The sequence below is a fragment of the Lasioglossum baleicum genome, chromosome 13, assembly GCF_051020765.1.
Source record: "Lasioglossum baleicum chromosome 13, iyLasBale1, whole genome shotgun sequence".
Classification (NCBI taxonomy): Eukaryota; Metazoa; Arthropoda; class Insecta; order Hymenoptera; family Halictidae; genus Lasioglossum; species Lasioglossum baleicum.
The window spans coordinates 14,727,152-14,753,975 of NC_134941.1; the positions used below are offsets into that span (position 1 = coordinate 14,727,152).

The window sequence follows — 26,824 nt, forward strand, 5'->3', positions numbered from 1 at the left end:
CTTTTTTTATCTACGCATTTAACTTCATTCTCTCTACTGCTATTGGCTCTGTCGGGTCTCTCTTTTTCCCTGTCGATCGTACGTCTCCGTTGTGTTCGGGGCTTGGAAATTGTTATACCGTTCGATTGCGGTTCTGGAGAAGCTTTGTGCTGAGCAAATATTATTCGTATTGATTCCGTAATTGTTAATTTTTCGGTTCTAACTCTTAGCACTCGAGTTGAAATAGCTCTCCGAGTGCAAAGGGCTAGAATCGGTCACTAAATGGTTCTAGAATCGATTTTTGTTAAATTTTTGACATGGTAGTCAAAGGAAAGTTCCAGTTCCTCAGATTCAGAATGAAGGTTCTTCCGAACCGTTCGTATAACAGTTTCGGAGCCGCTCGAAGCCCCGGCGGTAACACCTGCTCGATTATTTATTCTCTATTACTGTTTAACATTCAATTCTATCTGCTGGCCAGCTGTTAAACCTCATTTCTACTCAATCAGACCAACTGCTCGCGATCCATTCGCTCCATTTCTGTTCAATCGTTATTGCTAACGTTCTCTCTAGCTTGTTTCCCAACTGTGTCTTTGTTTCCAGCCTGAGGGTGACCACATCCATATACCCGGTGCCGAGCATCTGCGCAGCGGATCAGATCACCGACTGGTTCGACTCGCTGGCGGAGTGTCTTCACTGGAACGTTCGAAAAAAACAGAAACACCTGGACGAGCTGAGCGATCTGACCCATTCGTCCAGCAACGACACTCTGGACTCGCTGGATCGCGACAGCTAGGCCAGGCAGACGAGTCACCACGCTCAACCACAACCGAACCTCCAAAATGTCGGTGCAGAGCCTACCGAAAGGCTCGACGTTTCGTCACACGAACTTGCACGTTTCTACGGGCGATTAGCCTCGAGTCATCGTGCACAAATGCTCGAACCTCCATTTAAACGTTCCCTGTTCACGCCTCCACGTTTCGATAGCATGGGTAACGAGCTCTCGGGGGCCAAACTTCAAGAATAGGCGTGGCCTACTCTGGCTGGGCGTGGCTATATGGCCCTCGACGCAGCACGCAAATTTCTAAGCTGCGAAACGCCAGAAATGTGTTCAGACGTAACTTTTTGCTATCTGAACCTCCAACTGGAAGGAAAGTTAATTCTTAGCACTCGAATGGCGACTCTGAGGCGCCACTAAAAATTGCTGTACCGTTATTCAAGTTATTTAAGTATTGTATGAGGTATTTATACCAATTTCATATACATAAGATCTTAAAAAAATCATAGGGAATGGAAATATTCGAAATCGAAAGAAGTGTTTCACTTTTCAGTTAAAACAGCTTCGAGTGCAAAGGGTTCAAATTACCAATTCGCTAATTACGAAAATTTCCTGCAGACTTTGAGGCGTCCACAGGAAGAGTTGTCCCGTCGAGCACCGTCGAGATCGCGGCAAAATCGTCTAACTATAAACAATTCGGTTTGATCGAGCCCTCTGTACATATTATAACAAAATTCAATGCACTTTCTAACAGACGCGAAGTTAATCGTGCAAACGAAATCGCTCGCGATTTCAACCGATCGATGGGACAATCGGAACGATTAAAATGTGGTTGAAGAGCGTGCACGACGCTAACGAGGACGCGCAGCCGTGTGAGATTGAATCGTTTTAATTGCGGAAAAACGCGTCGCAACCGGTGCCTCGCGTAGACCACGATTGTACTTATGATCCGATCTTGGGATCGACACACCCGATTTAAATAGATAGCGCGGGAAGAGCGAGAAAGTGTTTATTGTCCGGGCGCAATAGCGGAGTTTTCGCGAAGCCGCGCGAATTTCAGAGCACGTTCCTGTTTCTCGCGGATTTCGAGGAAGGCCGTCGACGAACTCGCTGCGTCGGGAAAAGGCAAGCACGATTAAAGCGATCGAACGATTAGAGTGAACTATAATACTCGAAGTTGTTCCATTCACTGTGTTCCATTTCTGATCGTAGAGGTTCATCGCGGATCCTTCTGGGCAAAAAGTCTCGTCGAATCTTTACTGAGCCAAACTCTGCAATCTGTTTCCTCCTTTGTACGGAGAGATCGTTTTTCTTTGTTTCTTTTCAGTTTGTTTCTTTATTGTTCGGTGAAAATTCTCATTTCTGTGAGAAAAGAAGAAGACAATATCGTACTGCCTCTGTACTTTGAACGAGCGATTTCAATGGCAGACACCTCGAACGTTATACAAAACGGGAAGCAACACAGGAAAAACGTTCCAAAAGCCGCACGGTCTCATTACTTATTTATTGTATGTTACTCGATGCATTTTTATGCCGACGGTTCAACGCGAATTTGTACACGCAAATTCCGTGTCTACGAGCGACAGCCTGATTATTGGCAATGCACACAAGGATCATCAACTATTATTAGCTGACTATTATCAACTATCAATCGTTGTTCGGTAGCTCTTACGTTTCGACAACGAACATGGTCTAACCGTGGATCATCCTGTTGTAAATTTTCAATATACTGTCCTATAAATGAAAATTTTTAATAAAATCTTTTTTATACAGAACTGTCTCTCTGTCGATGTCCACGTGAATACGATTTGGAGATGTTGAGAAGTTCTCCCGTGTTGCTGCGGTGAAATAGCTAGAACGCCTGAACAATGTACCTCTTAAAGTCTAATGCATGTTGAACGCGGATCTCATTAAAATAGTTTTTGCACCGACGTCGCAAAAAAAACAAATCAGTCGGACGCGGTAATTTGGCGCAGTAATTTGAGGATTACGAAGTTTCGATGCTGCCGAACAATGCTATGTCGTAAACACCTATTGTGAACTCTGTAGACGTTATTTTACGATACGAAAAACTTGTTTACAGAACCGTGCACGCGGAATACGATTGTTTCGATCGGGGAAGTACGCGTTCATCGTAAATGCGCCGCACAATTTGAAAGCGACAGAGGTCAGGTTTAATGCATTATCGTGGAGAGGAAACATCGTTTCCCGTGGTTTTATAGAACGTTCGCGTAATAATACAGTCGGTGTACAAAGTATTCGTACATCTTTTAAAAACGAATAAATTTCGGAGAAGGGTTATTTTACTAGCTAATGTGTAAATAATTTTTGTTTGTAATTATTATTGGTCGCAATTACGAAGGGAACAGTAAAGACCACGATTTTTAAATTTTTTATCTGTGCCTGTAATGAAAATTCAATACATGTATTTTGTAAACCTAAGTAAGTTATATATATTTACAAAGTTTCATTGGAATTAGCTGACGGATAAAAAAGCTATAGGCATTGTAAGATGTAAAAATCTTTGAATTTACGGTTTGCGATTCATTTAAATCGCAGATTCTTACGATTTTTGCTATTTTGAATCAATTATATTTCGTAACATCCTTGATCGATTTCGATGAAACTTTGTACAAGTATATAACTGACTTAGACCTACCAGAGGCGCTTTCTAAATTTTCATTACAGATACAGATAAAAAATTTAAAAATCGTGACCCTTACTATTTCCTTCACAATTGCGACCAATAACAATTTTTAAAAAAAATTATTTACACATTAGCTAGTAAACTAACCCTTCTAATGTCTCAAAAAAACTCAAGCTGTTGGGTCCAATTTTGGAAAAGTAATTCGTTTTTTTAATGTGTACAAATACTTTGTACACCGACTGTAAGTACCGTATGTTTCTTCGGTGAAAAAAACTGATGAACTATGTGTGAAATAATGCACGAAGAGAGAAGCTCTTCGTTATTTCATATTTTTATTGTTTAGTTATTCGATGATGATTGGGCTGGTGGATTATTCAATGATGCAACTGAGTTGTGCAGTCGTAATTACATGTATGTATGTATTTCTAAGACGAAATCGTTAAATAATGAAGTTTAAATTATTCAGACGTAATAGAGTGAAAAATGAGATTCTAATGAATAGTCGATACAGTTCGTTGCAGTGAAAAAAATGACTCGGCTCTTCTTTATGTTCCGCACTATGTGTATAATTAATCGCAAGTGCGCTTAGCAGAAGATTTAACTTCTATCTTGAATATCAGTCATTATTGTAGCTTCTTGTCTCAGCGTTGCGAGCAATTCTGCAAGAATTGCTTGGTACTAGATCATTCCAAGAGTAACGCGAACATACGAAAGGATACATCGAAGAAAGGAAGTTTGCACAACTTGGAACGACCGAATACATAAATATTTTATCTACTTTCCAATCATCTTTCGCTTGGTAATCTATTTTACTACATCAGTGACTTCTTAATATAGTAAATAACATTTTATTCAACATCGATGTTGCGTAAATTCACACACAGAACTAACTGGGCAAGAACGCCCACAGTCCGCAGACGACAATGGTTCCCTGACAGGGATCCCTATTGTCAGGGCTCGCCCATAATCTAAGCTAAAGAGCCTTAAGGGCAGCCTACTCGATGCATTCGCACCTGATGACGCGTGTACAAATTTCTAGATCCTTCGCGTTTCTCTCGAAATAAATATGCAAACTGTTCTAAACAGTTCAATTCCTCAGACGTAATTAGACTGCGGATTTCATGCGATCTAACCGTAACAGACGCTTCGTACCTTGTAACCTTTCGCTACAAACATACCTCAGCCGACGAAGTCGTGGAAACTGTACCTGCATCGGAAAAGACTCGGTGCGAACGTGTTAATTAATAAGTATAACATAAATATCTACCTCTAAGGATTGACATTTGGTTACATCAGTCATGGGCACCTCCAGTGCACACGCGCGTGTGCATGGAGGTCAACGAACATAATCTAATCAACTTAATCCGCCTACGCTGATATATTTACATTGTTAAATCGTTTAACATTTAACGCGAAATGTTAGCCGGAAGAAAGCGACGCGCGAACCGGTTCTAACCTGCCCGTCTCCACTGAGCGCACACATTATACCGGATAAGTATAATCAACAACAAACTACGAACTTACCTATTCACTTAAATAACGCGATTCCTTTGTTCAAGCTACGACAATTCGAAAGACAGTCTATTCTGCGAAGGACTCGTCCGGGAAAGGACCTCTTGACAGGACGAACGACCACTGTTTACTGTTTACCGTTTACCACTCGACCGGTTCAAACCAGTTCAAAATGGCGCGCCGGCGTCGAACGCCTCGAGAAATGTCCCTAGAGGACGCAACCGGGTTTTCACATGTAAACAGAGGAGAGAAATTGTCCTTGCTTTTACAACGATAGACTTATCTATATAACTAGAACAACGATAGAAAATTTGTTAATCGTTCTCTCGACGATCATGTAGAAAAAATTTAATCGTTCGACGCGCGAAAAATGTATCTAGGGTTTTCACGGTCCAGATTAGTACCAGATTTTCCCCCGATTCGACGCGGGAAATAGGCACCTTTTGAAAAACGATGATTAGAGAAAGCAGTCTCCGGTGTGATTCTTCCACCGCTACTTCTTCTTCGTCTTCTCAGATTCGAATAAATTACGTTGTTAACGATCGTCCCTTTTCACCGTTCCGTGAACGTTTTAGTGCCTACAATTCACGTACGTCACTGTTTCACCGTTCACGATACGAACATAACGAGCACAGGCTCGGAGGAAAAGTGCAGGTACGCGCTGGTCTGTAACAAGAAAAGAAATCGTTGTTTTTAGTATGGTTGTTCGGTATTTCAGGGAAAGAAATGCTTGCAAACGTGTTCTATCTAGTGTTGTATAAAGCTCGAGTCTTCGAAGCTTCAGAGCTCAGTCTTAAAGACTAAGTTTCTATAGAAGAAGATTTAGAAGAAGTCTTTAAGACTGAGCTCTGGAGCTTCGAAGACTCGAGCTTTATACAACACTAGTTCTATCCGTTACGAGACCAAGGAGCGTTTCATTCAAAGTGTTAGACAACCTTGAAGTGGCAGGAATTTCTTCTAAACTTTAAAGAACGAGCTACCAGGTCTCGATAGGATCGTCAAAGATAGGTGTTCAAACGAAAAACGTTAAAACCGTGCAGCATTGCCCACACAAACAATTGCGATCGATGGGTACGAGAGATCGATCGTCGCGTTTCTGGATCAACTATGTCCATCCGAGTGTGTTACGGCACACGGTGTTAAATATCACTCAGAAATGCACAAGCAAACATTCCAGATCGGAGTTAGTATTGTTAGCGCACACACTCACATGCCTTCTGATCCGTGGTCTGATCCGTGCAGGATGGTTCTTGGATGTAGAGGGCTGGTTTTAATGGTCGGCCATCTTGATCCTCTACGAGGACTACCAACCCATGGTTACTACCACTCCCGTGAGGATTTCGCGAGTTCATTCTCCAAAATCTCAGGCTTTGTCTCACATCCAAGGCTAGATGAGTGCCTTCCGCCGTTAACGGCGTCACTACCGAGTCCATTAGACGTTTCTTCGCTGAAAAGAAAACAAATTTACTTAGTAAAGGCTCAAATATGTGACTCCAACGTAAATGAACTTCTGTTCAATAAAATAACCACTTTAAAATCAATAGTTCGATAGTGTCGTCGTCACAAACAGTTTATCGGAAACTTACAACGATGCTTCTTCAGGGATTTCGTGTAGTAGTAGACAGATATTCTGATCTTCTTCTCGTCTTCTTCGTCCTCTTCGAAAGTGCCTCCAGTCGACGAAGTCAGGTTCTCTTGCGCTAGTTTGAAGATCCTCAATTTTGCAGCAACCACGTGATCGCTGGACGTTAGGTTCAGCTGGAAGTGCATGTTCATGGTGAACGGATCTGCCCAGGCATCTTGATCCGTGTTCCTTGGTACTTGACCTAGTGGAAAGGATCAAATTTTCAATGTAACTCTTCAACCATTCGACTAAACGTAATCGACAGGATCAATCCAACTCACAGCTAGGCGAAAACATGGTCAACCTCTGTCGCTGCACCTGATTCGTGCTCCCACTATTATTCAACCTTCCAGTGAGTGCCAAGACCCTCGACTTAATGTCCTCGATGGCCTTCTCGCCTTGGCTGCACAGACGAAAGAACATCGTTAGAAACACCGCCAAACAGCAGGAAAAAAGAAAAACTGAAAAACCCACGGCAATGACCGAGTATCGTCGTTCAACAAAACCAGCAAACGTTCAAATGTCGAAGCAGATCGATGCGAATGCACGAACAAAAGCATTCCGTGTTAAAAAGCGGAGAGGGTCGAGCTTTGGTTTTTCGATCGCGCCGTGGAAATTTTCACCTCGCGTTGCATGTAAGTTCTTCCGGGTGATGAGCCAGGCCATTGGACGATGGTCAGTGACCTATAGACTCCACGGTATGGGTCAGAGATATTTATTATCCGTTCTAGACGTTGGCTAGACGGCGAGGGCATTGGTGTAACGATCATCTAATCTATCTATCTACTCGAGAAGCATTAACACTTCGCCGTCGCGTCTCAAGTCTTTCCCGACGACTCGGCCGTTCAGACATCTTCTCTTATCAATGAGGCAGTTTTCGAATCCAGGAAAATGAATACAAGGGATGTTCTCTTATCAATGAAACAGTTTTCTAGTTCGTAGCGATACCATTCCCGTCGATAATTCTAAGGCAACAGGATCATTGTGCTAAACGACTGAGCCCTCAAAGGGACATCGTTCCCCAGCCCTTCAAGTACCAGGAAAACGAGTACAAGGTATCAGAACCCACGGGAATCCCCTAAACTGCTAGCAACATTTATCTCGTCGGACGCACGCCATAAACTCGTCGGCTTTTCAAGCGAGCGGCGGATCAGGTGAGATTACGGGATTGCATAATGACGTCTGTGAGTCGTTAACCGAACCGAGGGGGGTTGCGGGAAGGTAGGTGGGGGAGAGGGAGGAGGAGGTGGAGGAGGAGGAGGAGGTAGAGAAGGAAAAAAAGGTGGAGCGTCGTCGTTGCCCTACGTCACAGGCAAGGATTGTGGCTGCGTTGTACGCCCACACGAAGAGATTTGAGCGCAGCCAATGGCGCGTCAACGACCTCGTCGCTTGGCCGAGAAACAAAAGTCGCTTTTTTTCCAGGGAACGAGACGACGGCCAGACAGACAGGATGTCTAGGAGGATGGTATAGGCTGGCCGAGGAGTTGGAGGTAGAGGACGGTCGAGAAAGAGAAAGAGATCGGTGAACGCGAAGGTGAACGTGGAGGAATTTCGGTGACCCTATCTCTCCCGTTGGTGCTGCTGTTGCTGCTGGCCTGTCTCATTCCTTTCCTTCCAGGAACCTGGCACAGGCACAGGCCAGGCGAGAAACAGCCAGACCTGGCCACCTTCGCTGACGAAATCTCCCCACGAAATCTCTCTCTCGCTACCACCACAACCGCGGCTTGTATACGATTCTAGACATGCTCGTTAATCTAGCTGCGTCCAAGTCACGCATTCTACACCGTCTCGTTGCGTACGTGTCACGTCTGTCTGCCGTCTGGGAAAGGGAAGGACTCGGGTGTCTGGAGGCCGTTGCATCATGAGAATGAAGCCAGTGATCCTTGCCGGGTACCGTATCGAGAAAATCGGCTGATCGACGCCGACACCACCTCTCGCTGCCTTTCTGGCCAACCACCAAATCCCCCTTTCCCAAACAGTCCCGATAACAATTTCTCTAGCTAAACGTTTCGTCCATGTTCTAGCAAGATTTACAGACCTATTCACTGACTATGACTGTTGTAATTAGGCGCTTCAACTCCTGTGAACTGTAAGAACGAATAAAAGGGTCCATCTAATCGTAAGACTATTTCAAATACACCTTGCTGAATATCTTTACTCTAACAGCTGTTCAGTGTCAACTCGCAATGCATGAAAATATATAAAAGATCAGCGAGTAAATTTCTAGTAAAAATTGAATTTGCAGTTTTCACCGAGGTCCACAATTACGAAACAGATCTTTCGGCATGATGGAGTGACTCCAGGGTCAAAGAGGTCGGCTAAAGTCGGTAGCAAACGCAACATTGTCGAGAAATGTCGAATCGAGTGGCTCGAGCGTCAGAATTCGGCGAACAGCAGGGAAACTGAAAATAGAAAAGCGATTCCGTGATTCACGGTTCCTATAATTGTCTCGAGGAAAAAGTGAGTCCACGGGGGGGAACGGAGGGTTTTAGCTCCCGATAGAGATCAGAAATACCGGCGGGTAGAGAATGTTCGAGGGATCAGCGAAAAACTGCAGGCATACCGCACCCCGACGTTCAAGTGAAGTCACACCGATGGGCGACCACCGAAAAATGCATGTTGCATCCTCTGGTGGTAAGGTGGGGGAGAGCCACTGCGCGAAAACTTCCTCCTCTCTCTTCGTCGGTTGCGTGCCCTCTCCGTTCGCATAGGAAGAGAGACGCATAGACAAGGTCAGCGCATTAAATTGAAATGTGTTACATAACCTCGTAAGAGAGCAGTCCTGACTGCAATCTGACTAGACACCCGGTGATTACGGGGGTGCTCAACTCTACTCTCGGAACCATAACCGAGCAAAATCATTTTCAACTCGCCATTCGACCCTTTGGCGCGCTGCAGTCGCGACACCCTCTGCAAGCTTTACGTGAGACTAACCCTCTGTACTCGGAGCTACTCTAACTCGAAAATTAAACATTTCTTCGCTAGAATAATTCCATTCTATATGGTCTTTTAATTTTGTAGATATGAAATTGATACGATACCTCATACAACACTTGAACACAGCAAGATTGTTAATTCAAAATTGATTTTTCTAATTACCGAGTTTGGAAAACGAACTGTGAGTACTTTTAAAAAATGTACGTATTGATTAATGAAGTGCCTGAATAGTAAACGAATTTATGGCTGATCTGAGTTCAATAAAAAGAAACAAATGATGAAATTGGAGTCTGATACAGAAACGGATGAACGCTATGGAAGGACACTTAGCGGCGCTATTTCCAAGGATCGTGCGAGGGTTAATGGGCCCCCATTACACGTGTAACCTCATCGCCAGCCCCTTCTTTGTCCCGGTTCGTTTGAAGTTCGTCGAGACACTGGAAAATGTCGGACCGATTGAAAAACTTGGTTCTCCGCCTATCTGTCGCTTGTAGATCGTCGTGGATCCCCGGTGCTCTGCACGCCGACCGAGAAACCGACGATGGGCACACCGCAGCGGAGAGGAGAGGAGAACTCTCTCTCTCTCTCTCCGGCCAGGCTACGCCAGTGCCGACACGAATGCATTTACGCGTCTAGACTTAATAAAATAAAAGAAACGCCTTCGCACCCGCGCGAAGAGAGGGCCGCGCGAGGAGGAGGGCGATTTAAAAACATAGCTGAGGGTCCGTCGCGGAATTTCCACCGCGTGTCCTTCCTGGCTGGACTCTGTCCTCCTACGAGGCTTACGAACACCTTCTTGCAACCCCCGTTCCAACCATGTCATGTCAAACTTTCGACATTTTCAGTCTGATTTGATTAGATGTAGCTATTATACGATATAATATTTCAATGCAAAATTAAATATATATATTTGGGTAAATGTTGGAAAAAAGATTGAGAAATTGTAGGATGATCATGGGCAGCTCTAGAAGCGAAATTGGAAAATAAATGTCCCACTTAAATTTAAAAAATTAGAACGTGTAGGATATTTTGGTCAGATTTGATTTACATGTTCTCTACGTTAGAAAAAATCGTCTGCATCCAAATTTGAATAAGTGACTTATGGACGGGAGTGTATCTCACGTGGCGGTAATGGTACGGGCTTTTTGAACAGCTTTTTCGATCGCGTTATACGGAGGACTACTCCGTTCGTTTATTTTCGTACTTAGGCGTTTTTAGAGCAGAAGGGGAAGGGTTTAGGGCGCAAAATCACTCGGCAGAATCGTTGGTCAGCGGGAGCCGCGGAATCTGGTCGGGTCTCGGTTTCGTCACGGTATTTTTACAAGCGATCGAGATATTTTTACGTGTCGGGGTTCAACGATTCGCCTGGTCCAAGTGTATTCCTGTGGCGCGGCTGGAACACCGTTCGAGAGCTTTTCTGAGTCGCGATCATGAAGGTAACAGAAGCTCAAACAAAAAAAAACAAAAGAAAGCAGAGAGAGAGAGAGAGAGAGAGAGAGAGAGAGAAAAGAAGAATAGCGTTACCTTTTTCATGCAGACACAACACAGCAGCACGAGTGAAAAGCGTCTGGTCGTTATCGCGCTAAACCGCGGGCCCGTGCAATACGAGCAATGAGATAACTGCGATGAGAATGTATTTTTAGATTATGCAAGCGAAGCCAGAAAGAAAGCGGCCGGCCCGCACGGGGCTCGCCGTGAAAATAAAAAGAATAAGCAGGAAAAATCCTGGAGAAGACAAGAAAAAAGAAAATTCGTGTTCGATGCTGCACACCGTGTCCCTTACCCAAAAAGCGATCATTGCGGCGAGACTGGGCGAGGTGCTTACCTGTCGAAGCTTGAGGTTAGCTTTCCTCTAAAAGACACAAAAAGCACATTTTGTTGAGACTAATCTAACAATGAAGCCGTCTGTTGCGAAAGCGGGACGCAGCATGAGTGACGCTCGAATGTGTGAGAACGATCGGACCACGAGATTCTGTCGGAGCTACAGATTCGCGTTAGGTCATCCCACGAGTCTCATCAATTTTTTTGTAACACGTGCGTACACGAAGTGCGATAAATGACACAACCTATGGGACGACCTAGACATTTTCTTATCGGAACGATCAGAGGCTCGTGGACCAGCGAAATAACCATTAGGCCCCGGATCAGAATTCTACTTACTCTTTCCGGTGCGCTATCGCCACCTGCTGATAGCTGGTGAGGTTGGCCAGGGGGATGTAGCCGGCGGAGATGTTGTTGTTGGCGATGAACAGCTTGATGGAGTCTGGCGTGTCGTTTTGATACTCCAACGTGTCGTTCTCGGTCTCCTCTGTGGTCCAATTGCGTCGAAGATCGCGGCTGGCGTCCTCATAGTCGGACGTCTCGTTGTCCCCGCTATTTTCGAAGCCGAGGGAGTCCACGAACTCGGGCAGCACCCTGTAGACATCGTCCTCGACCCACTCGAGACCTTCGTACTCGCTGACCTTTTTGCTTTTGCCCGGTTCCTCCTCAACCTTGGCAGGAACCAGCTCATCGTTGGAAGCTGTAGTCTGTTCAAGAGCATTCGTTGCATCTTCAAGGATCAGTGCATCATCGGAACTGGTCTCCTTCGTGGAATCGGTGTTACTTAAAATAGGGGACGAAGTAGTAGTTGAAGAGGCAGTTGGATTGTTCGTGTACCGATGATCTTGGATGCTGTTGCCTAGCTGAGCGACCAGAGGAAGTGGCAATAGAGCAGCAGCAGTGGCAGACACTGGAAATGGAGAAGCGTGAAAGGAGTTGGCAGAGTTGGTCCTGGAGGTGGTGTGCTTTGGAAGATGATGTCTTCTTCGATTGCTCTCGTTGGAGCCGGAGCTGTCGAACTCGGAGTCGTCGTATCGGATCTTGAAGACCACGTGCGGAGCCATCGCCCTGTCAAAGTCACGGCGCGCGGCCTCGTCCTCTTCCGAGCTCGCCCCTTCCTCGAAGTCCAGGCTCGCCTCGGACTTGGCCTGGAATTCTAGGTTCGACGGCAGGTTCTCGTAGTCGAGGACCGCCTGTCGGTTGTACGCCTCGAAGTCGAAGTCCTTGTACGAGGGCCTGTCCGAGTGTCGGTGCTTTTTGTTCCCCTCAATCCTCGGCTCCTCGGAATTCCTCTCCCAGTATCTAGTCCTCTTCTCCCCGCTTTCGCCGTAGAAAGCTTTCGTCCAGGATCTGGCCGCGTCCTTCCTTCTCAGCTCCTCGTCCTTCTTTTTTCCGAGCTCCCGCTCGCGGATCGCCAGGACCTCTTCTAAACTGTAATTCAGACTCTTCAGGAGCAGCATGTCCCCGGCGCTTAGATCGCCGGTGATGATCTTCAGGATCGCCTTCTCCAGCATCTTCTCCAGCCTACGGTCGCTGTACGGCAGCTTCTCCTTCGTATCTTCCCCGGTTAGGCTCCTTCGGTTCTTCTCACCTAACGCGGAGATCACGTTCATAGAAGATTCGCGATCATCCCCGGTGATGAGCCTACTCGTGAGCTCCTGGTCCTTCCTTCGCTTGTCATCCGCGTGGTGATGATGGTGGCAGCGACCACTGTCTATGAAGGACACTATCAGCAACAGGACTAGGTACCTAAGGAACCCCATGGTGATCAAACTTCTCAGATATAGTTTATAGCTAGAATCTCCCGAAACTACACTGGCCCGGTTTGTCAAAGAAAAAAAATCAAGAGTCTATTCAGCAATAACAATGACTTCGTTTGCAATGTTTCTAGTAACTGTCACTGTCATCGACGGACCATGTCCCCCATCATTCCGCGATCTCACTCAACGATCTCCCAATGATCCGATGCGCGAACAAGGCGCGAGCAAACTGGCGATCCGTCGGCGGTGGCCGCGGGGCTAGCCTAATCGCATCAGGAAGGCGCGATACGCGTACGCGCGAGCAGGAAAGCGATTCGTGTGGCACGCGTGTGCACCGGCTGAGCAGTAAGTCTCAACTGAGCGGCGGTCCCGGCCTGCTCACAGACATAATTCCGTCTACTCACTAATTCCGAGACAAGCACGAGCCCGCGAGAGGAGACCGGCGCGCGGCATTACTACGATCGCTCCTTTTGATTTTATTTTTTCCTTCCTCGCTCGTTCCTTCCTTCTTCTCGTTCTCGAGCCTCCTTTCTATTCCCCTTGCGCTCCGATCCGCTCGTTCCGATCTAGCTTCGATCCCTTTCCTTCATTCGTCGAAATTCGACCAACTTTTTCTTGCTCCACCACCTTGTTGTTGTTATCGTTGTTGTTCTTCTAGTTAGTGTTCATTTTCGCAAGGGTACTGCGGGGTAGTGTCCCTTTCCCTCGCTCGCCGAAATCCCGTGAACGACTGACTTTTCTTTGCCCGGTTCACGAGGCTTTATCGCGACCTCCACCACCTTGTCCTTCCTCTTCTTCGTCGTCGTCTTCGTCTTTCTCTTCTTCCCTCTTTGAACGTCCCGTCGTCTGCTCGCTTTTTCGAGCGACAGAGCGCTCCTGCCACCGCTTCTTCGCCTCGCTCTCGCACTTCCGGCGAACACAACACCGCGTGCACCTCTTCAACGTGTTGCACCGGTACCTCCACCTCCTCCTTCACCTCCTACTCCTACTCCCCGTCCTCCTCCTCTCTAAACCACCACCTTCTCTTCGTCTTGATTCGTAGGCCTCTCGGCGATTCCTTCGATTACTCACCCGACACCGCACGGAGAATTTACTTTCTTTTTCCCTTCTTTACCTCTGTCTCTCCTCTCTCTTTGGTACTCTGAGCTCGATACTTTCCTCTCTCTTTCTCTCTGTTTGTCTGCTCGACCCGATGCACCGGCCGATAGACAGCAGCCTGTGCAGTATGCTCCTTCACCAGGCCCAGCCTTCTAAGATCGTTATCGACCGCGTGACAGTCTGCATACTGATCCTTATCGGTGATCCTTTCACAATTGAGAAGACTTCGATGTCCTTTCACCGCGTCTGGCTGCCGTTTCACCCGGTAGCAAACGGCCCAGGTATATCTGTTCTTCTTCCTCGGGATTGTTTTTAATGGTCCCAGGTGATGATCGATCCTGGAATCACTTAAGATAGAGGGTTCTACAGGTTTTCTAGGCTAGTTGTAGGAGTTGCGAAGCAGTTAGTAGGAGATCAGGATAAAAGAAGAGAAAAGGCAGCACCAGTAGAGGTGTTCGGAGGCTTGAGAAATGAGCGAGCAGAGCAGGCACCTTGTATTCGGCTGCTCGATTCAGGGGCAGCCGCACACGACTTTATAGGGTGTCTCCCTCTCCGACGTCTAGACGAACCGAAAGATATGATCTTTGAATCATAATGTATCGCTTTTAATAAATGCAGCCTCCGCGTGCGTGCGTGAAAATACGATGCGTGGCAACGCACGTCGACGACGACGGGCCCAAAAAGAAGAACAGGAACGAGGAAAGAGGCGAACAGTCACGGTAAGAGAAAGAGAGAGAGAGAGAGAGGGGGAGAACGAAAGAGAGAAACGCGTCGGAGAGAACGCAAGACAAAAATATATGTAGGTATGCGCGCGACCGATGTCAAATCGCCGCTTCGGGAAATCCCTCGGAAGATTTTTGACTTCACGCGCTTTCTTCATTTTGTTCATCGAGGACGAACAATCGTCGAAGATAATATGGTCTTCCAATACAAAGAGACCATTGTCTGCGATACTCATTCATCCCCCATTTCTAGAATTTACTTTTTCAGTGTGCCGCATTATTTTTGAAGATCAAATGTTGCGGCAAATTTGTCGATATTACTTATTTGAATGTCATCGTGTGCGGTTAGACGGCAAACTAAGTGTCGAAGATATTTTATCTACGCATTTTTCGATTTTCGACCCGAATCCTCATTCGAATGCCGCACCGTCGCGTCGCGTCGCTGTTCTATCGAACGAGGAAGAGATCGGCGAAATGGACGCCGCGTAATTAATTGGTATGCTTAAGGGGGGAACGAATCTGCATTTTCGGGCGGGGTTCGTCGGTGATCGTGGCCGGGATTCACCGCGAAAATTGGGTTAAAGGATTCGGCGGGACTGAACCTGTCTACAGCACACAGACACAGGCCTCTGGCTGTCTAACGGTGGACAGACATTGGCCATGCGAGCGTCTGCCGTCGAAGATAAATCACTCGCGGCAGACGGGAATGTGTCACGGCTGAATTTACCGGAAGCGCTCGGCTTCTTCTAGCTCCGGGCTCGTCTGGTGGCCGATGGTGCTTCTTCCATTGGGTGAACTAGCCTTCCACCATCTTCAGACCGTTTTTCCAAAACGTGCAACTTGTTGATTATTATCATTTTTTCATTATAAGGGTGTTTACGTCGCATCAACATGGTTGATTTCTTCAAGAAACTCATCAGAGTATTTGCTTTTGAATTTGAGACGCTGGGTAGAACATTTTTGACAGTGATTATATTTTTTATTCGTAACACGAGTACACTGTTTTCCGCGTTGAATTGAACTCGAACGTCGGACCTAGAAAATTTTGAATAGCAACATGATTTTTCGACTTTCAACAATTCTCGAAACACCGTGGGTCGTATTGGTGTACCGTGAACTTCGTTCCATCAGAGGGAACGCAGACACACGAGGTGTTCCCGCGCGTTACCATCGCGTCCATGGGAGACCCGTGGAACACGCATCGTGTATCGCGTTGGACACGTGCAAGCATTTAAATAAACGTCAAACGAAAAGGAACAACGAGAGAGAGAAAGAGCGAAGAGCCAAAGCGAAGAAAGTAATACAGACGACCGGCCACGAGGACTGGTAGACACACGAGGATGATAGGAGAGAAAGAGTAGGAGAGAAAGGGAGGAAAGAGGACGCGATTTGATCCGCAGGCAGAATCTCGACGATGCAGCCCATCGCGTCGTCGTCGTCGGTCTGACGTCACCTCCGAATCCTCCGTCGACGATTCGGACGTACGGACAGACAATCTGGCGTCTAGACGTACCAAAATAAATAACGCGCGGGGCCTTGCCTCGCCATCAAACTGTTGTTTGCACTCTCGTAACACTCAATCCGTCTCGTCCTTGTCGGATCCCTCGTCAGGGATCCCATCCCAGATCCCTGATGTGACATCAGTGATGTCGCATAGATGTATTCGAATAATTTTGCACCAACAGCTACGGATCGCGAACATTCAAAGATTACAAAATAATCACCGGTGTAAACAATGACGTTAAATAGTATCCTACCGAGCAACCGCTGCCCACATTTCCCCCGCGTCCCATAATCCCCACAAGTCAAGAGACAGGTTCGATGACTTTCTCTCGACATCCCGATCATTCGCTACATCCTCGTGACGTCAAACAGCCAGACACGCTTCCAGGAGAAAACAATATGCATCGGTAAGCCCACCCACGCGCTGTAATCGCGTTTCTTCTGTCCCGTGAATCTTACGAAATTCCGTAAACGCTGGAAAACAGGAAGCAATCGAGAGAAAAAGGCGTTAGGAGGTCCACGGAAGGAAGAAGGATAAAGGTGAAAAACGAGAAGACAGGGAGGAACACAGTGGTCGCAGCGAGTACGAATAGGGGCCGGGAGGGGGGGGGGCGAGCTTGAAGACACAGAAAAGGAGGAGAAAAAATGGAAATGGTGCAATTTGCATGGCTCGTACCTTCCTCCCCCACCTGGAGGCAGACGGCAATCGAGATAAGGCGTACCTGGAATCCGGCAGGAGAGAGGGCCGCCTCCTTCTTCTTCTTCTTCTTCGTGTACTCGGCAGCTTCGTGGAACAGAGATTTGAATTTCGGATCGTATTGCGCAATCGCACCCACGCATAGGTGCACTCGTCCCGTCTCGTCTCGTCCCGAGATCAATTCGAAATCGAAAACACGCGGCGTACCTTGTGGTAATCGACTCGAACGTCGTTCCTCGACGCTTTAAATATTCGTCGAGGCGGCACACGGCCTGTCCGGATAATCTGTAGCATTTAACTCGATCGATCCCGATCCACGGTATCCTCACACCTCGATCGTTTAACTTGTCCTTCGACCTGCTATCGTGGAAAATCCTGTCGAACGATTATTATTCGTATTCATTTTATTTTCTACAGTTTCTGCAGTTTACTAATAGATCCTTATCAGACCTCGGTTGAATCGAACAGAAGATTTCTCAGCGGACGGAACGAATTCCGATGACCCAGTATTAAAATCATCATCTCCGTGCCACGTGCTCCGTCGTGCTCCTTTCTCGGACGCGTGTCCAGCGTCAAGATAAATTCGACGCAGGCTGCCGAGCTTTCGGAAGACGATCATCATCCCCGATAAAAAGGACATGGGAACTGACGGGGTGAGATTAGAAGAACAGAACCCGACACCGAGATACACCGGGTTTTCGAGATAACTGTCGCGTGCTGCTGCGACGTACAAACGAGATCGTCAACGTCGACGACGCGACATCGGATCAGGATGCGACTCGCATTCCGTCGCGAACGGTAGCCAGATGGATCGTTTAGAAAAGGAAGTAGAAGAAGACGACGAAGAAGAAGAAAGAATTAAGGGTACAGCGCAATTATTTAAACTGGATCGAGCCGGAGAAGATTTAATGTTGCCCAGAAGCCACGGCAGCCAATTAAAAATGCATTAGAGCGATGTCAGAAGGTTTAAATTACAGTAGCCCTCGTAAATATATTATCCATGCATCGAGAACCATCAACAACGTCTCTCGGTTCTGCAGTTAGCTACCGAACGGTCTCGAGAATCCATTTCGCAGACGAGACATGATTTAACGATTTCTTTCGACCAGCATCATTTGTTCCAAAGGATCTTGTTGTTCCACTTCTATTGAATCCGACGGATTGTCTGGAGAAGCAAAATTTCTCTAGTTGTGCTTCTACTAGTTCTACTTCTAGTTCGCGTATCGCGGCGATCTTCCATTTAGAAACGCACGCAGAATCCACGTGTCTGGATCGGGAAAGATGAGGAACAGGAAGAGAAGCATCGTCTACCGGTCGCTCTTCAATTTTCCTCGCCTTCGGTTATCGCGTGTCCGGCCTCTCGAGATGGTTTACGGTTTCCATGCCGAGCAACTACGCATTTCCGCCCGTTGCATTCCTCTGTGAGAAACGCTCTGCCGTACTCGCGCGGACGCCATCTTTTCGGCCGTATTTTGCGCCTTCGCTTCCCCATCTGCAACCACGTCGAACCTCCGTTAGTCTTCACAAGGAAAATGGACCCAATTTTCAACATTTCGCGTTTCTCCAGCAGTTGAGTACTTCCCTATTTCTTTTTGCCTAGTGCTGCTGTAATAATTAATACGTTATCTTTACGATACAGTTTAAGGTACGTTTACAGGAATTTAACCTAGATATTGAAGTTGCTCCATTTGATTTTTCAGTGTTCGAGTGCTCTGTCTTCTGGTTCTGCGAAGGAACACGACGGATCTCGCAGACGGTTTTCAGTGGAAAAGACGCAACGTAGCCTCTAACGCGAGCATGTGTAACGGCGATGTTTACCAGCGAGTTATGTTCTTCAGATTTCGCTATTCTCATCGGGTTCTGGCGTCGCGCCAGAGACCTAAAACTGGCCTGCCTAACCATCCGCTAACGTAGCGGCTACGTAGAGCAGGAAAATAGAAGAAGCCGTGCAGAGTTATCAAGGCCGTAGACAGTTCGACGAGTGGATCAAGACGATAAATGCAAATTGCGTCTTAGCGGTAACGTAAACGTTCTGCGTCAATCGTAACCACTCGACTGGTGGTAGTGTTCGCAGTCTTGAAATAATCCCGGCCCGGCAAAATCAGGCTTGTTCATTGGAAAACTCGACCGTGTACGAAGATCTATTTTTCAGGTGAAGGCTAAGCTTCGTTCCGAAACTAGGGTTAGCTCGTTATCATGGATCTTTGGTAATTTATACATTATTCTTATTTTTCTTCTATATTGTAGGGTCAGAAGATTGCGATTGGATTTAAAAGCCAAAGGATTATTTTTGACACAGAGAATTAGGTACTAGAGGATTTGGAAGAAGGCGGTCCATATTCCCTTGTCATGTTACAGATTTAATTGCTTCTAGTGATTGAATATCAACGGAGTTGTGATTGAACTTGATTCGTGTTTCCAGATTCTAAACAAGCCGACTCTATTTCTCGACTTCCGTTCCCGTGCAATGGCAGAAGGTGCAAGAGGCGCGATCCCGCCGCTGTATAAGCACTGTCTGGGAAATCAAATTCCCTCGGAGAGCAGCAGCGCGTCAGATAGCGTCCGAGGGCGGCCGCGCTTCAGGAACGCGCGAATGTTGTTTCTCACAAAAATCTGTACGTGACTCGGGACGGAGAACCGCTCCGGTCTCGAAGAGATAAGCGTCGCGGCATCATCTTCCCAATCCCATCTCCACGTGCTCGACGCGTACGCCGTTTAGCCCTGTCCACAGATCCATAGATCTAGAATCGGTTTAGTCCGAATGTAAAAATCTAGATCAATTCGATTCGAAATGATAATATTTCCAATCTAATATATCAACGCGATGTTGGAGATATTATTTTGCCAGTCAGAGATAAAAATTTCTATACGTAAGAGTGGTTCGCTCTCGTGTCGAGATTCCGACACTCGAAGATCTCTAGTCAGAGATCGATCCTCGACGTCTTTCTTCCAGGAAGACCTTCGCCGGGTCCACGTATTCCGAAGAAATTCGCCTCGGCCGTTACTCGCAGCCGGGTTCTCCACGTGCAGACAAACAAGCCAGCCCCACGAGGGATCGATTAAAATCTCGCATCACGATCCGCACGAGAAAGAACAAATAAAGGCTCTCGGACGCTGAAAATCGTCTGACGTAGAGAGAACGACCGTTGCTTTCGGCGCGACGCGACGCGACGCGACCACTCGTTGCGTACTTCGCTCCTGAATAAAGAGGAGAAAGTCTCCCGACTACGAGACCATCGTAAATTCGTCGGCCAAGTTGTTGCGTGACGTCAGATAACGCCGGTTTCAATGAACGGAGCTGATAACGCGATCGACGATCCACGCGATCCGAAATTTGCCGCGCCAGGGATCGTCAGCTATCCGTTTTTCGGGATCTTTTGTTCACAAATGAAATAAAACGAATAAACATATGTATATTGCTATAAAATTCCTATTGGCTGCACTAGGGACCAAAATGGCGAACGCAACTCTCGAGGCTTCAACTCCCACGTGATTTTTCCATTTTTTGAAGTGTTCAATTGCAGTTTCAATTTTCTTGCATTCGTCAGATCAAGTTTGGGACAATGACACTCTCAAAAAAATGCATTTTCACCCCCGAACGAACCAAAACAATTTAGCCAAAGCAGTTTGTCAGATTCAAGGACACTGTAAGCAATTTATAGCATTTAAAAAAGGAGAATTTGATCGTTCCAGGTGAATCTGTTGAGTGTCTCGCAGAAGATCCGTCAATGATTACAAGTTGAGATCATGGTTGCGTTCGATCTCGAGGTTCTCCAGACGTTTCCGGTTCCGGTGGATGATCCCGGAGCGTTTTGAATATTCTGCCTCGATTCTCCTCGCGTGTATACATATATTTCCGCCACGATCCGCGACCAGATAGCGCGGATTACAGCGGCGCGTTTTCCGGTTTGGTTCTCCGGTCTCGCCGATTAACGAGCCGCGGTTCTCGAACGAGCGATGAATGTGCTCGAGCAATGCGGGAATGCGTCGGCAGACGCGCGCGCGCGCCGGAAGAATTTTTATGGGCCACCGTGGGCTCGATCTGTTCGCCCTTTCACCGTCAAATATTTTTAGCCGCGAGCTTCTTGTCCCATTAATTAACCCTGCCGGGCGTTTCCTTGGAAAAATCACGATTTTATAAATTGTACCTCTTCTCTCGATCATTTCGATGCCTTTCCGCAATTAATACCGATTTCTATTCTCTCGCTCGCCCAAACGAGATGTCTCTCACAATCAACAATTCCTCGCATGCCAGCAGCAATGCTTAGGAATCTCGTAGCCTAGACTGAGCCGATAGAACTTTCACGAGTCAAGAAAACTAGCGGAGGAGTCTCATCGCGCCAGTCGCTCATCGGCGTTTAATGTTTACGAGGAAACTCGAGGAACGTTTCCAGTTTTTAATCAATTCAACAAATCGCATTCGCTCTCGTCTGTCTTCCACTTGAAAGCAAAAATGTCGAATGTGCTCGTGTTTGAAGGTTTTAAACTCTGCAAAAAAGTGTTTGAAAACGAAGTAGGAGCTCGCCTCGCGAGCAATAAAAATCGTCGATAATGCCCATATACATAAGTATTTACAGCCTTTTTATATAGCCTTGAAACGCGCAGCAACTGTGCGGTATCGTGACTATTTTGTAAAAGCCGTGCCACGCAGCGGCCGAGTGCTGTTCGAGGCCAGGGTGCGCAACGTTCAGATAATTGCCGAGAATCAACCACCCCCGGAATGAACCTAATCGCCGGATAAGCGGTGGCGGTCGACGAAAATCTCGTCTTACCGGGTCTCTCGTGCTGGAATTCGCGACAGTTGATAACTCGCATCCGCGGCGTCAAACGCGAGTTACGAGCTCAATTGCAATATTCCGGCACTCGAAGTTCATTGTTGTATCGGCACTGGTTTCCCCTACTTCCTTATCGGCCAAGTTACAGGTTGAACAGCGGCGATCGCCGCCGATTCTTCAGTCGTTCGAACAGCCTATTGTGCGCGTGAACAATCGCCGCTGCTGTGTATGTTCGCGCGACATGGCAGTCGGCAGTGACACGACCGCGATGGGAGCCTAATAGTAATCTCTCCCCCTAGCACCGCGGAATTCCCAGAAGATCGTTCTGGGCTGGATTCGCGAAACTGGGTCGATCACGTGCGGAATAACCCCGACGGAAATTGAGAATTGGAGAAAAGGGAAGCTATATATGTAGATAGAGTCTCGTTCTTATCAGCGTTATCTGATAGCTACATGAACGATTATGGCAACGGCAACACGAGGCACTCGAGTGTCCCGGTAGGTAGTGTTCATTCGATTCGACAGGAACAATCACTTTGTTCGTTTACCTTGATCGACAACCATGAGCGGCTTAGGCTCGCGACAGTGCTGAGCGACGGTGCTGACAAAGAGGACACCTTTCCGCCAGGGGCCTAACACACCTGCCAGACCATGGGCACTGCCAATCCTGCGTTCGAGGTATCTGTTGACATTTCATTGTTGTCGGTTCAAGCTTCGTCCCTTCTGTCCAGTGCATTTAGTGAAAATTGTACTTCAATAGTTTTTTTATTTTTTATCTTCGTTATTTCAATTTTGTGATCGACTGTCATGCCTCCCAGAGTATTTCTCGGGTCTCGAAAATTCATTTCTGCCGTGCTAGAGCGTGATGTGAAGTACAAGAGGATCGAGATGGTTTTTCTTGAATGAAAATTGTTTCGATTCTAATTTTCGCGGTCAGTCGGGAGAACGATGGTTGAGAATTGTTTGCGACAATGTTTGTATGAACGTAAATGTCGTAGAAGTATACTCGCGATCTACGCGAGGTGCTTAAATGATTTTAGAAAGTTTCGGGAGTGGAATGGTTCAATGACCTTTGTTTACCTGCTTCTTATCCTATCTTTAGTCACCTGTACACCTCCTCTCGCAACATGGAGAGCTGTTCTAAAGTCTACAATTTCCTCTGGCTTTGCGTTATTGTTCTATTGCGCAGTATTCATATCTCACATTTAAAGAATTGCATTTTTCACGAACCGAAGTGTGAAATAGAACGAGAATTGTAATTTGTGAACAGTGTGTGAAAACATGGAATGATTATCTATAAATCTGGAATCCGGGATTCCCTGAAGCATATGGCTTGTCAGATAAAATCGGATTTGATCAAAACATAGATACCAAACACTTCGATACATCGATCTCTAATTAAACACTGTTATCTTAACAGGACAATGAGTTAAGCGTGCTTGAAGCCGGCAAACGCTACGATGAGTCCGTGGAAGACAAGGTAAGCAATTGTTCGAGCGTTGTAGCTATCAAGCTGGAATGTCGGTGTTTCCTGGGATCGATAATCGATGGAATAAATTGCAATGATTATTAATAGACCGTGGATCTTTTCTGCTGAATCACAAATTGATACGCGTCTCATCGATACAGAGTACCCACAGTTTCTTCCTTTACGTTGGCACTTCGTTGTCTATTCGAAACACGACAGAACTTTCCCTCCAACCTAAAATTATAAAGGTAATGAAAATTTGTTGCTACCTCCGATCGTTGCAGCGTGAAAAATGCGAATTTGCCTAGAAATTTCTGTGGTACGCACGGTTTTGCGAAGCGGTTGCGAGGCTCGCGTGTCGTCATTAATCCAAGCGCGTCCGCGGTGTATAGAGACGATAAATTTTCATTATCTGCTAAACAATAGATTAGCCTTGGTTCTTTGGCAGTGTTGGTGAAACGTACTCTTTGAATCGCAGGCGACGAGAAAGGAGGACGAGTCCGATGGTTGTTTAGCTGCAGGATACCACGCGTCGAGTGCTTTCCTGTCGAAGCACCGCAGGATTGTCAGGATCGTGTGTTGGCTCACTTTCAATGTCCTCTTGCTGATATATTTCATCTTCGCCACGCTGTACTGGAAAAACCATCGTGCGTTCTTAACCGATTCGTAGACGCGCGTAACAATGTTATTCAAATAAAGATAAACATTCAAATAAGTTCAAGGAAAAGGTAATATTATCATCAACGGAACCTTGAAGAAAAATTGCAATTCCAGACTTCCAGGAAGGCTTCAACTGGTGCCGTGGCTACGGATTGTTGCTGCTTCTATTCGCAATCGGCTACTTCGGTGTACTTTATCATCATGCTGCGAAGCATTTCGGGAAAAAGCTTGGCCGAAGTGTCCGTCCGCTCAGCAAACGCCTGAAAAATTTCCGTAATACCAGGTAACGCGTCGAGAATGCTGATTTCGAATAATCTTATCGATTCCATCCGAGGTAACGAAGTATTGCGGAACCTTTGTCTACAGATACGGCGGCACTGTTTGCCGATCAGTGATTTACATCTGCATATTTGTTGCTATCATCGTATTCCTAATTTTGGATACTGTTGATTCGAGGGAGAGGCTAACGAGCGCTATCGGCATTGTTGTTCTGATATGCTTCGGATGGATATTCTCGAAACATCCTGGTCGGGTGAGTGGATGGATCAGTAGATCGTTCATCATCCCCTAAATCCGATTTTCTACTTTTTCGAATTGAAAATGGAATGAATTTTCGGTGAACACGTTAAAGCTATATTTTCCTCGTTCAATGAAGATTGTTTTTGCATGGTTGTAGATTAACTGGAAGCCAGTTGTATGCGGATTGATCCTGCAATTTCTCTTCGGTTTGTTCACAATCCGATGGGACGTTGGCCGAGCTATTTGCCAATGTTTGTCCGATAAGGTAGCAGCGTTTCTGAACTTCGCCAAAAGTGGGGCAGAGTTCATCTTCGGCAAGCAGCTGGTCGGCGATGGAGTCTTCGCGTTTGCCGTCAGTAAACGCTGGATCAACAGATAGATTCTTTCATCGATAACAGTTTAGCTACAATAAGCCTGATAACACGCTGTATCTGATAGAAGCTTGGCATCAGTTTGTTGCTGTGCGAAATCGTCGTCTTTCGAACACGATTCGTTTAACCTTTAGCAACAATCGCTATACCATTATTCAAGATATTAATAAAATTTTAAAAATCATAGGGAATGAAAATATTCCAGCTAGGAAAAAATGTTTAATTTTAATAGTTGCAGTGTCGAAAAGCTTCCGGTAGCTAAGTTGCAAATAACAGCTAACTAAAACGAACTAATTGGAATGTAAATGTCCAGGTGCTGCCAGTGATCTTCTACTTCAGCTTCTTCATCCAAATGCTGTACTACGTAGGCGTGATGCAATGGATCATCCTGAACATCGGTCGGATCCTGCAGGTGTTGATGAACACTTCGATCTGCGAGTCCTTGACCTGCTCTGCTAACATTTTCATAGGAATGGTGAGAGGCGAATTCGATCTGGAATAGTGGAGCGTTGCTCAGTCGTCGTAATCACTGCGTCTGCTTCCAGACAGAATCTCCGTTGCTCATTAAACCGTATCTGAACAAGTTGACTTCCTCCGAGTTGCATGCTATCATGTGTTCAGGTTTCGCGACGGTATCAGGTTAATTGAAGAATGCGTTAATCCAGTTAAATCTCGCCGCTGACGGACTTTTATCAGCGGGATGATATCTGCTTGGTTGTACGCAGGGACCGTGCTGGCTGCTTATATCGAGTTTGGCGCGAATCCGGCTCACCTGATAACCGCATCGCTGATGGCAGCACCGGCCGCGCTATGCTACTCGAAACTATTTTACCCGGAGACCGAGGAAATCCTCATCACCCGCGAAAATGTCAAGCTGGAAAAATCGTAAGTGACTTGGAAATTCGTTTGTCAACGACTCAAGCATCGTCCTTCTCTTAAAAAGACGATAACTTTTTTAATATTAAACCATGCGACTTGACAATATCTATTCTTTGCGTAGGCAAGACTACAGCCTTATGGACGCTGCCAGTAAGGGTGCAATGGCTGCCATCCCCCTGGTTTTGGGCATCATCGCCAATATCGTCGCGTTTGTATCGTTTATCGCGCTGATAAACTCGTTGTTAGGTTGGCTGGGCGTTTTGGTTGGCTACGACTCCGTTAACTTCGACGAACCTCTCAATCTTGAAGTAAGCGAGCATTATTGCACTTACTTAAACAATTAACAAATGTCATAAATGCACGTACAATCTACTGATTCCACTTTCGTGTCGCAGTTTATATTATCGAAGGTGTTTAAGCCCCTAAGCTGGATAATGGGGGTGCCATGGGAGGATTGCGAGAACGTGGCGACCTTGATAGGCCTGAAGACAGTGGTCAACGAGTTTGTAGCCTACCAGAAATTAGGGGAATTCAAGCGTCAGGGCAAGCTCTTCGGTAGAACAGAGGCGATCGCGACGTTCGCTATTTGCGGTTTCGCTAATCCGGGGTCTGTGGGCATTACCCTCGGTGTGTTGAGCAGTTTAGCACCCGACAGAAAGAAACAGATCACAGACGCTGTTATGAGGGCGTTCGTAGCTGGCTGTGCTGTCTGTTTTCTGACTGCAAGCATCGCTGGTACGTTTTTAATCGTATTGGAAATATTTGAGTTTTGGATTGTAAAAATGTACAATTTCGTTTCACTGCTAAAATCATGTTTTTCCGACACACTAACGCCATTTTCAGGGTTGCTGGTCACCGACGGAGCATTCAGCAGCGCTCCCAATTCCACTCTGTCAACCATGCTCGCTGCCAATGCCACTGGCACGCTCGTTAGCTAACTAATCAAGTTCCTCGCTAAAAAGTCCTCATCTTGACGACTATACCGCAGATTGTTGTTATGCAAATTTTTCATTTTACAGACTGTTTTATAAAAACTAGTACGAAGACTGAATTTCTCGTTTCACTGATTAATAGACC

The 26,824-nt window shown here is 46.4% G+C and overlaps 3 protein-coding genes across 16 annotated transcripts in view; 2 read left to right on the top strand and 1 right to left on the bottom strand.

The window, feature by feature from the left end:
* LOC143215325 (NAD kinase) overlaps nucleotides 1-2,529 on the top strand; it is a 32,529-nt gene extending 30,000 nt beyond the window's left edge. For all 10 annotated transcript variants that reach the window (XM_076437384.1, XM_076437383.1, XM_076437386.1 and 7 more), the window contains one exon: nucleotides 580-2,529. In XM_076437384.1, the coding sequence (XP_076293499.1) occupies nucleotides 580-772 (193 nt within the window). In that variant the 3' untranslated portion in view covers nucleotides 773-2,529. The remainder of the gene's footprint in view (nucleotides 1-579) is intronic.
* Nucleotides 1-17,016, bottom strand: part of LOC143215321 (uncharacterized) — a 31,195-nt gene extending 14,179 nt beyond the window's left edge. For 2 of the 4 annotated variants that reach the window (XM_076437372.1, XM_076437371.1), the window contains exons 1-6: nucleotides 11,635-17,016; nucleotides 11,300-11,326; nucleotides 6,819-6,940; nucleotides 6,500-6,739; nucleotides 6,124-6,360; nucleotides 4,926-5,579 (exon numbers count right to left, since the gene is read on the bottom strand). In XM_076437372.1, the coding sequence (XP_076293487.1) occupies nucleotides 5,485-5,579; nucleotides 6,124-6,360; nucleotides 6,500-6,739; nucleotides 6,819-6,940; nucleotides 11,300-11,326; nucleotides 11,635-13,058 (2,145 nt within the window). In that variant the 5' untranslated portion in view covers nucleotides 13,059-17,016 and the 3' untranslated portion in view covers nucleotides 4,926-5,484. The remainder of the gene's footprint in view (nucleotides 1-4,925; nucleotides 5,580-6,123; nucleotides 6,361-6,499; nucleotides 6,740-6,818; nucleotides 6,941-11,299; nucleotides 11,327-11,634) is intronic. The other 2 variants (XM_076437374.1, XM_076437373.1) reach the window with 2 other exon arrangements.
* Nucleotides 17,017-22,387: 5,371 nt separating this feature from the next.
* On the top strand, nucleotides 22,388-26,731 carry Cnt2 (Concentrative nucleoside transporter 2). Of its 2 annotated transcripts, XM_076437376.1 has the most exons (12): nucleotides 22,388-22,528; nucleotides 23,271-23,330; nucleotides 23,797-23,965; nucleotides 24,093-24,261; nucleotides 24,345-24,510; nucleotides 24,655-24,849; nucleotides 25,182-25,343; nucleotides 25,414-25,507; nucleotides 25,594-25,753; nucleotides 25,869-26,055; nucleotides 26,143-26,482; nucleotides 26,591-26,731. In XM_076437376.1, the coding sequence occupies exons 1-12, from the start codon at nucleotides 22,502-22,504 to the stop codon at nucleotides 26,683-26,685; spliced, it is 1,824 nt and encodes a 607-aa protein (XP_076293491.1). In that variant the 5' UTR covers nucleotides 22,388-22,501; the 3' UTR covers nucleotides 26,686-26,731. The 2 variants fall into 2 exon arrangements, with proteins under 2 accessions (XP_076293491.1, XP_076293490.1); XM_076437375.1 differs by having other exon boundaries at nucleotides 26,143-26,685.
* The last annotated feature ends 93 nt before the right edge of the window (nucleotides 26,732-26,824 follow it).

What these genes read in the sequence shown, in the direction of transcription:
- Cnt2 (XM_076437375.1), top strand. Translation starts at nt 22,502, where the DNA reads ATGGGCACTGCCAATCCTGCGTTCGAG. An exon ending in ATGAGTCCGTGGAAGACAAG is followed by an intron (nt 23,331 to 23,796) that starts GTAAGCAATTGT and finishes TTTGAATCGCAG; the next exon opens with GCGACGAGAAAGGAGGACGA. An exon ending in AATGTCAAGCTGGAAAAATC is followed by an intron (nt 25,754 to 25,868) that starts GTAAGTGACTTG and finishes TTCTTTGCGTAG; the next exon opens with GCAAGACTACAGCCTTATGG.